This window comes from Phaseolus vulgaris, chromosome 1 (assembly GCF_000499845.2).
Source record: "Phaseolus vulgaris cultivar G19833 chromosome 1, P. vulgaris v2.0, whole genome shotgun sequence".
Taxonomy (NCBI): Eukaryota; Viridiplantae; Streptophyta; class Magnoliopsida; order Fabales; family Fabaceae; genus Phaseolus; species Phaseolus vulgaris.
In genome coordinates, this window is record NC_023759.2 from 7,263,741 (window position 1) to 7,274,747 (window position 11,007).

Here is an 11,007-nt window from a genome sequence, read left to right on the forward strand (position 1 = left end):
TATTGTTATTCTAATTGATAAACAATTAATTTAGCTGTGAATGAAATATGATTAAGTTCTAACCTCTTTAGTGCTGAGGAGTTCGAAATCCTTCCTATAATAATAAAGTAAAATTATCTCAACGATAAAGCAAAAGAAAAAAGTGCCTGTTAAGAGTTAGCCCAGAAAAAACAAATTTAAACCGAGTTCCACTAAATAAGGAGTATCATTTCAAATTACCTTGCTTGCTTCTGACAAAACTTTGAAAGTTTTACCCGATCAGAAGTCTAAATCTTTTAATTGGCTTACTAAGAAGCACCACTACTGAATGAAAGGAACATATTTATTTCAATCAGCTTTGATCGCCCAGATGCTTCATACAAAACACTATTCATAGAAATGAAAGACTATACATATATTTGTAAACTCATTATAGAGCAAAAACAAGTTTTTTTATCCATATTTGACAGTCATCTACAACCTTTCAACAGATAAGAAGAAGGGCTTGGGAAACTTATAGCTGATGATTTGTTGTCATCAACCTTGCTTGGTGATCCACACTCGCTAAAGTCAAGTGTGCGTCGCTCTATCTGCAAACACAAAAATCCTTACAACTATAAGAATCCATAGGAGCATATCAGAGTCATTTTGTTTGAACCTATATTTTCTGTTTTCATTTTCTATATTCTGTTTCCTTCTACTATATAAAAATTCACAGGATAAAATTGAAGTCATTAGGCTTGAAAAAATATTCTATGTTTTACTATTGAAACCAAAATGTCATGTAATTTCACTTTGTTTTCAAATTGTACAGAGAAAATGAGAACAGAAAACAATAAAAAGTAATTTTCTGAGACGAAACAACCGTTAAGATTTATCTAGAATCAACATTGTAGTTCGGTGGAAAATGTATTAGAACACTCGGAATTGGGATTCTCTCTCATTGAATGACCCCGCAGCAGAGAGCACAAACAAATTCACCTTCCATATTTTACAAATAGTACTATGTCTTACTCATTCAAACAGGTTTTTGTAATGTCATATTAAAAGATCCAACTATAATTATAATGCACAAAAGGAATCATTATATTTAGCTTTACCAATGCATTTGAAGCCAATTGAGAATCGTTCCCAGGCTGATTGGGGGAACCATGGTACTTATCCTCCTCGTTTCCAGATGCATCTTTCCGTGATGCTGCCTTAGGAGTTTCATTTCCCAAAACCTCTTTAGCATTGGCATATGTAGCAGCAGTTTGCTCACTGATCTGTTTTAACAACCCGATTGCATCATAGCTTCTATCACCTGGGCTCATTAAATACCCAAAATCCTGCAAACATGTTCACTGATTATAGCATACAGTGAAAAAAATTAAAAATCTAACCTACAAATCAAGAAACTTGTCATAAAAAAAAACTACAGTAATTTCAGTACCTCAACTGTAATTTCAGTACCAAGTCTGGGGCTACATAAAAAAGTGTTGAAGAACCAAGGAGATTTCCATGCTGAAGGTGATTCAAGGCCTTTCCTAAAAGGTGTTCCACCGAATCTACCATCAAACAAGAAAACAGTCAGTTGCAATGAGAGAACTAGTACCAAAATGTGAAACAATCCTGTTGTATGCAGAAGAAAAAAAAACAGTTTTAAGGTGTGGCACACATAGAAGCAATTTCCAAGGAAGCAGCTTAAGCAATTAGCAATTGTACCTATGGTTTCAATATCAAAGCAATCAACTATATCCATAAGGAACAATGAAAAATGGAAAGACAGGAATAAAAAGGTAAGAAGTACAAGGAATTATACATGCTACATGCTTCAAAACCACCATCCTTTCTAGTTTGTTCCCCTGAATTGTCCCCTGGAGCTTGTACACGAGTAACAGCAACCGAAAGTTTTTCATGCTCCTTTGCACGAACACAAGGAGAACTAGAATTAATCCTTGAGCGTGGAATTTTTGAAGATAATTTCAAATGGCTGTTCTGATTTGGAACTGCTTCCAAGGACCTGTTCATGCTTTTGGGTGATTTAGTACTTGAACCTAGACCTCTGTTTGATTTTAAACCAACTTGATCAGGAGAAGACAGCGTCAGGTCATTCACATCATGTTCAACCAAAACACCAGAAGGTTCTTGTTCCTGATAAAAAGAAAAAAGTGAAAAGTTTGTCAGAGAAGAGTTAGTAGGTATTTCAAATTTTCACATAATTAATTACACCAACAAAAGGTGAGGAACAGTACTTAGTACTTACCATCGCAGCAGCTGATGCTTCAATCTTTAGTTGCTGTTGCTTTACATTAGACTTTGAATTGTCTACAGTGTCTTTGAGGGAGTTCTTTTCATCAAAAATTGCATATTTAATTGGCTTATAAGCTTGTCCGCAATTTTCTTTATTATCATCAACACATGCACTGCTGCTCTGTTTTTTAAATGAAGGCATATCTGCTTCTTGAGTCTCATTGTCACCAAACATGACATCCAAACTGGAAATGTTTTTGGTAGTCATGTCAGTCTCAAGTTTCTTATCAATTCTTTTATCTGAGAGTGGTGACAATAAATCTCGGTGTCGTTTCTTTAATATAGATGGTGTACCTGTAAAAGTTTTAGCTGCACTTTTTAACAATGCATCTGGACTATCACCATGAGAGGGTGAGTCCCACAACCTGAAAGGAGTAAGACAATTCATAGAAGACATCATAAACTGGCGGATACCCAAGGGACTAAACTCTTGCTGCATATCAACCCCAGACTGTACAAGATCACAGCTGAAGAAAGGAATATCCAAACTTGGAAAACGGGGAGGTTCATAACATAGAGATCCAGAGTCCTCCTTTTCTGTATGCACATTTGTCTTTTCCTCTGAAGTACCATTCAGAATATCACGTGCTTCTTCCATTACTGCTGTACCCATGTCATCCACACAGGGAGAACTGGATACGTAATTGACATAAGTGAAGTTAGCAGGTGCTCTGGAGACCAACTGGTGACCATTTGTTCCAAATAAATGATTGCCATTAGCAGTTGGTCCCTCCCTATCATCACAAGCAGAAAGTACTGGAGGGAAAGACAGGGAGGACGAAGTTCCTTGATAATTATTAGAACAACGAGGACAAGTTAACTGAGGAGTTGAGGTTCCACCAGTTTCAGCCATCTGGATATTACAAGATTGGCAAGGAAATGAAGTACATCCAGAAAATTCAACTGTATCTTCACCTTTAATATAATCTACAGGGGGGAAACACCCATCATTCATTGAATCTGAAAATAGAACTCTGCAACATTCATCATCAGATATCAACACATGCTCTGGTTTAAGAGAATCCAAAGATGCAGGTCCCATGGACGTTGAAACACCCAACCCCTCTGAAGTCTGAAATGGAGCATTCACCATGTCACAGATTTCACTAGAAGCTACACAATCTCTTTGCAACTGCGAGGAATCCTGCCCCAAGACCATTGATGAAATATTGGGTAAGGAATGTAAATTGAAATGACAATCCCCACTTATGGAATTTCCAGGTTCATGTGAGTGTTGCTCAGTGAACTGAGAAGTGCATGCCTCTTGGTGAGAAATTTCAGGAATGCATATATCATCAATTGATACATAATATGGCTCTGAACAAGATGCTCGACTTGGACTATGATCCTTTCTGAGATTACATTCTTCATTTGGCCTACACACCGGCTCTCCAGTTTGTAATTCAGCACTGCCCATCCCTCTAGCAGATGGAAAGCGAACAGCATTAGCTGAACCTTGGCTGGACTCTGAAACTTCTTCTCCTTCCATCCTCTTGGAACAATTATCATCACCACTACATTGCAACCTTGTTGATTGATTTGAATTTCCAACATGAGGTACAGGCTCAAACTGATTAAGCACACCAGATGTCAAATAAGAATCCAATTTCTTTTTCACAGAACTGTTCCAGTGATTTTTAATAGCATTGTCTGTCCTGTTTACACAGATAATTGAGAGAATGAACTAAAATGGCACATGAAAAAATCAGGCATTACTCATGCTGCAATTTAGATCTCATACAGTTACAGCAGATATCCCTTAGGAAAGAAGAAAAGATAAAAACTAACTGAAAAAGTTCAATTAAAATTTTATAGTCTTTCTCATACCAGAGCCTGCAATACTTTGGGAATCCAAATCCCTATGAGACTTGGAACATCAATAAAATAGAACTGTGACTCGATGGGGGAATGGCTTGACAGCATGTTCACAGTTAATGAAAAATAATTTAATGTGTATTTATACCTTCCAGGAATGTACTTTGACAACTCGGCCCATTTGTTCCCATATATCTGATGATAATGTATTAGAGCCAACTCCTCTTCCTGAGTCCATGCCTCCTTTTTTATAGTAGGATCAAGATGATTAACCCACCTACCAAGTTTTACAAATTATATTATTGAAAATGAGCATCAACAATAACAACAAAATCCCCATCCATTAGACAAGGTTGACTACACAGATCACAAGTCATTCAGTTAAGTTAAAGACCAAACAAAAAATGAACATCATATCATCCCTCCAGAATTACTTCAAGAAGATACCAATTCACAATTAAAATTGTGAATGACACTTGCAGAGGACTATTGATTTGGGGTTAGGATAGGGCCAAAAGAAAAGAGAAATATGGCTCAAGTTGACCAAAGCACTAACCTCTTTATAGTATTAAGGGTAATCTCACATTGACAACCAACTCTGATGCCAATTGATGAGAAGTAGCCAAGAACTTTGAAAACCCACCCTCAAAAGCTAGCATAAGGAGAACCAAATATTTAAATACTTTTTCAAGCATCCCACACTCGATGTGGGACTTGGGTACCTCATGATACCGAAGTTCCTATCATAGTCCTTCTTAGGGTCCCTCTCACCCATTTAATGGGACTAAGAGTCCGTCTTATAGAGAGGAGAGAAATAGAGTGGATGGAAAATAAAAAAAAGGTAAATGGAAAATAGGTAGCAAATAAGGTAAAAATAGAACATGTTTGGCTGAAGATAAATAAAGATAGATAGAGAGATGTATAGAAATAGAGTGGAATATGGTAGGACCCTATCACTCAAATTCTCTCCTTCCTATTTCTAACATACCAAACAAACAACATCCAACAAAACACCAAAAAAAACATATAATTTACTTTCCTCAATAGTGCTCTTCAATGACCTTTATTATGTGTCCAACCACACCATCTGAAATAATTGTCATATTTTCTTAGGTGGTTTAACATTCTCCTTACCATAATGTATAGCTAAAGATAAAACATTACAATAAAAATTGCCTTTGAGCTTACTAGGTACTTGGCAATCATAAATAACCTCTGATGCCTTTCTCCATTTTAACCATCTCGCTTATATATGACACCTTATTAACTTCCCCATCATTTTGTATTGTTGTTCCGAAAAATTTAACTTAGAAACATATAATGTGAGTTCTTCTTCCATATCCATCTCCAAGTAAATTCCTCTTGCCTCTTGCTTAAATTGCAATGCTACTCTGTGTTGCTCCTACTTGAGGGAATAATTTATTTCCAAAGTCTGTCTCCAAAGCTCAAGTTTAATTATGTATGTTGACTCTTCAATCAAAACTATATCATCCGCATAAGATGGATTAAAGTCCAGATACTATACTTTGCAGCCCACTAATCTGTTTTTATTCACATATATGTATATATACTAATTTAATTAAAATATATCTTATTTATGGAAATAATTATACTAACTATATTATATATTCCTTTTCTCTACCAAAAAATAAATATATATTTCTGTAAGTATATATGTTTGGATGCTTTTGATTCTATGTTTGTATGATTTTGAATGATTTAAGTTGAGAGTGAATTTCAATTTTTTTAAAGGTAAAATCATTATTTTATTGGAATAAAATGAAATATTAGATTGAAACAAAAGATGCAGTTAAATCAAGACGAAGAGAATACTATAACATAAATCGACAACCTGTTACGGGGGAATATATTTAAGTATGAAGTTACCTTCTCTAAAAGCAAAATGGGTCATGGAGCCTACCATGGATTTCACAACCCATGGGCATGGCGACCAAAATGTTGAATACTGACATTGGCATATAATAGCATATAACATATAGCGAAACAATGGAGGGGTCCAAAAACACCATGTTAGTGTTACAGTGTGGCCATAATGATTATTTAACAACATTGATGAAGCAACACTAATTAAGTGATAAAAGAGTCTGCAGACCCATTTGCCTAAAATTGGTTGTGGTGCCAAACAGGATGTGATCTCTCAAGTACAAGTACAACCATACATGCCAAGTGCAACTCAATGGGGGAAGAGAGCAACCTTGACGTAACACAATGCAACAGTGCAATAAGGGAAATTATAGTGCACTATTATTAACTACTCTTCAAGTATCTATATTGATTTGTATGGAGAAAATCTTTTTATTGTGATTTTGAGACAACTCTTGCACCATTATCCAGGACTGAGCTATGGATATTATAACAAGTAAACAGGATATACAAAAAAGGTTGACGTAACACATTCTAGGATACACTATCAAGGTTGTGAGGACCAAATAATCTAAAGAGAAAAAAATTATTTGTGAAAAAAGGAAACTTAATGAATACAGGAAAAGAATTAGCAGAAATCCAATCCAATAACCATACCTTTCTCGACATTGCTTACCAATACGTCCAGGTAAATGTCGTGCAAGAGATGACCACTTTTTAGCCCCATTTTTATTCACCAATTCAATAATTATGTCATCTTCCTGTTTACAATTGGATTAAACAAGCATGTTATTAGTAGATCTAACTAGAAAATTGATAGTCCAAGGTCAGATCAAAGGAACGGAGGCATCTACAGTTGAACTGTAGACAATATGATCAAATAGGCTCCAGTATCATGTTATCCTTAAGGGTTCAGAAGGAAAGGGCGAAAGAATAACTTCAATGTGATAAGATGAGCACACAAAAAAACGGAAAGAAGAGATTACCTCTTTAGACCATGGACCTTTAACAAGTTCAGGATTTAAAACTTTCTGCCACCGATGCAGGCATTGCACATCAGTCCTTTCCTTGAAACACTCGGCTGCAAACATATATTTGGCAATTAGAAAAGCAAACATAAAAATCTATATAGAAAAACACTTGGATGTGCTAAAATTGCTTAAGATCTGAGCAAAAAGAACAAATCTTCATAAGAGACAAGCTATATAAATGATACACGGACAGATTAAAATTACAAATTGGTTTAGGAGTAGGACAGAGTTTATATTAGAAACTTACAAAGGAAAATAAAGCATATACCTCCCCCAACAATACATAGGTTTTCATTTCATTTAAATCGATTGAACAGGTCTCTAATTGAAGAAAGCTCATTTCAGGTACATGAATCAAGTAATGGAGATGCAAAGTAACTTAAGCACACACTGGACACTAAATGTACAATGAATAATATCAATATATTACCAATTTTTTTCCAATTCTTTCCCTTAAATTTCTCAACCGCCGTCCGTAAGATATCATCCTGCAGGACAAAAAATAACATGTGTTACATATTTATTCACTATATAATTGATATTATTTCTATAATCAAAATGAGAAGTAAAAAAAATGAAAAACATTAACAAGCTATATATAGAGGAATAACTAAATTAAATATTTTTAGCATAAGTAAAACAGTGTCGCCAAACTTAAGAAAAACTACCTCCTCTAATGTCCATTGCCCTTTTGTAGAACGCCTTGTAGGGCCAGTGGTCCTCCTACAAATAGATATTTTATGGTTAGCAAAAGCTCAGTTAACTTCATCATCAATGTCTCGGAAGAAAAAGCTACCAACTACTACTATCCCGTTTATATTTGAACATTATCAATTCAATAGAAAGGACATTTTAAAGTAAAGGCAAGATGATAAACTATAATTTCGAAAGTATTCAAACCCTCTCCCGCTAATAATGTAACAATTTTGACTCTATAAAAGAACATCTAGATAAGTCTTATCAACAAAACATCCCTTTAGGAAATTGATAAACATGTCAACAGTAGAAAGGTTGAAAAGAACCAATCACTGACTAAAATTGTCTAAAAAAATAAAGCATTTTGCAGAAATATAACCTGTATTGTTGGGGAATATAGTATTGTCTTATTTCTGATTGTAAGAAATGATAAGCATTTTGCAGAAATAAATAAGGAACGGTTGAGAGTTGAGAAATGCTACATTATAGTCTCTCAATAAAAACAAAAAAAAACTCAAATAAAGGGAAATACTTATTCAAAAGTACAATGTTCTCCTACACTTCCTCTCTAAACTCCCCCATCTGGAAAATTCTACTGGTTTTGTTTAATCTGAACAAATGTATTATAAACAGTGTTAAATTATGAGAAAGATTAATCACAAATACCCATGTAATGCTTTAACTTTCTGAGCCCCGTCAACTTGTCCATAAGATGGAGCAGGCATGCTCCGTTCACCGTCCATATTCTAAGTGGATTGCTACTCTTTTCAAACTTGGTTCTCCAAATCATTATAATCCGTTCCAAGGAGCCACAGGCACAAACTCCTCCTGCACAGAACTAAATGAGAAAAGAAAATTAGAACATTACCGACAACAACAAAAAAATAAACCAAAAAATTATACTAGAGGAAATCAATCATGCAAAGCAAACACAAAAGCTTCTACAAATCCACACCTTTTAACAGTAGATTCTCGGGGTTTTTTTTTCAAAGTTTTTCTAACTTTCATATTTAAAAGTTCAAAAATATTCCAAGTAATAAAATTAGAATTACTCTAATTCTCTTTACAAAGATCTAAAGACCATTTAAGCGAAAAATTACCGATTCGAATCGAAGTTAAGAAAGAAAATACCAAATGAATCGAAGGGAAGGGAAGTTACCTTAGCGATACAGAGAAGATCGAAGCGAATCGCATTAGCAGATCGGAGAACAAAGTTTAACAAAGAAGAATCAATCTGCAAAATGAACTATTGTAACGATCGGAAATGGAAGGAAAATTTGAAAAGTTGAGAGAGAGGAATGGTAACGTTGGAGAGTGTTTTGGTTCTACTTTATCTGTTTCAAATAAACATGAAGAGGCTGAGAAGTTTCAAACCCTATGAGTTGTCTCCAAAATACTATGGTTCCACTAAGAAAAATGTCACACTTGTCACATCACAGAAATGACGTTTTATTTTTATTTTTTTTTAAATATCTAACGGGTACTTACCCAGGATTTCTATTCAATGGAAGTTCATGTCTATACTTACTATTATATAATTATTATTTCTTATATAAATTTTTTATATTATTTTTATAAAGTTACATATATATATTATATAAAAAAATAAACCATTTTTAGTATAATTTTTTATTTTAAATAATTATATTTTAAAAATAACGATTATATTTTTAATTAATGTGCAGAAATGCATTTTTTTTTTGCTAATTTTCAAAAAGTTTTAATAACTTCTTTCTTAAGTTTTAATGGTGAAATTATTTTAAAGTTTGTTTGGTGTTACATTTAAGAAAAGTCAGAGTAAGCCGTTTTTTCTTTATTGAATAAATAATTGAATATTTTTTATTTATTTCAAAATAATTAAATAGTTTTTAAAATAATATATAAATTTTTAATATTATTTTTATTAAATTATATATATATATATATATATTTAACTGTATTATTTTTTATTAATTACTTGTAAAAAAGTATAAAATTTAAAATTATATATTTTAATGGAAAAATATGAATATAAATAGGCGGGAGTTTTTGTGTTTTTACTAATTTTCAAGAATTTTAATAACTCTTTTCAAAATTTTAATGGAAAAATTATTTAAAAGTTTGTTTGATTTTACATTTAAGTTACATTTAAGAAGTCTAAGCAACACACTTTATTATTCATTTATTATTAAATGAGAGTGAGTCCATAAAAATTTATGATTTTTGACTAATTTTAATTGATAATAAAAAATGCATTGAGAAGTGTGCATAAAATATAATTTTCTGATAGTTTTTTTTAATATTTTGTTGTATTTATGGTTGAGTAGTTTTAAGTATATTATGGGACTCACAATTTTTTTACATACTTCTAAGTGAATCTTTATTTTACGAGAAATTAACTTTAATTATTATTTAATTATAAATATGTAAATATTTATATTTATTAAAATAATTTAATTGTAAATATGAAAATATTTATTTAACTAAGAAATTAGAAAAAGTAAAAATAAATTAAAATTTGAAACAAGTAAAAACGTTTATTTATACTAGTAAAAAGTATATATGTTTTTTTCAAGTGTATTTAAATTTTATTATATTATAATATATAATTTATAATCTTTATCCTTTTAAAGTAGTGGTAAAGTGGGTTGACCCGTCCCGTATAGGTATGCAAAATGCGGACTAAGTTGATCCACCTGGCATGCGGGTTGGCTTGCTGGTTGGTCCGCATAACTTTTACAAATGAACTATTATATAGATGCAATTTGAAATTATGAATTAATCAAACATATGTGTATAAGAAAGTATGACAAACAAATACATCTCACAAATTCTGAAATTGACTAGACAAGATGGCCAAAAATCATTCATAGTACACATCATCAATAGTTAGAAGAGTTTTGATGAACTCAAAAACAACACTGAATAAGCAATTGACTTCAATTAACAATAAAAAACAGTTACCACATCAAACCTTTGTTATGCAGTTGCTATTATATCATCTTCTTCCACTTCAAGAACATTAGATGCAACCTTAAAAGAACTTTCATATTCCACTTTTTGATAATTATAATTTTTTCCATCATCTCCATATATTTGAACAATGACAATGAAAGAATGAATTTACCCTCAAGAAATCCATGCTTCCAACTACAAATACAAATGATTGCTTCCACATTTTCAGGCAAAAGAGAATTCCTATACTTGTTAAGAATTCGAGAATCAATGCTAAATGCAGATTATGATGCAACTGCAGTTATAAAAATACTCAACAAATCTCTAACCATTAAAGCAAGATCCGAAAAACGTTGACTATTTCTTTTCCACCACT

General features: G+C 32.6%; 1 protein-coding gene across 1 annotated transcript; it reads right to left on the reverse strand.

The window, feature by feature from the left end:
* Positions 1 to 304: 304 nt before the first annotated feature.
* On the reverse strand, positions 305 to 9,140 carry LOC137813425 (transcription factor MYB3R-1-like). The gene is made up of 12 exons (XM_068615670.1): positions 8,857 to 9,140; positions 8,364 to 8,535; positions 7,670 to 7,724; positions 7,432 to 7,489; positions 6,957 to 7,051; positions 6,628 to 6,731; positions 4,235 to 4,363; positions 2,225 to 3,926; positions 1,781 to 2,112; positions 1,412 to 1,526; positions 1,080 to 1,307; positions 305 to 569 (listed from the first exon to the last, which is right to left on the reverse strand). Exons 2-12 carry the CDS (start codon positions 8,438 to 8,440, stop codon positions 450 to 452), a joined length of 3,015 nt encoding a protein of 1,004 aa, XP_068471771.1. The 5' UTR covers positions 8,441 to 8,535; positions 8,857 to 9,140; the 3' UTR covers positions 305 to 449.
* Between the last annotated feature and the right edge of the window lie 1,867 nt (positions 9,141 to 11,007).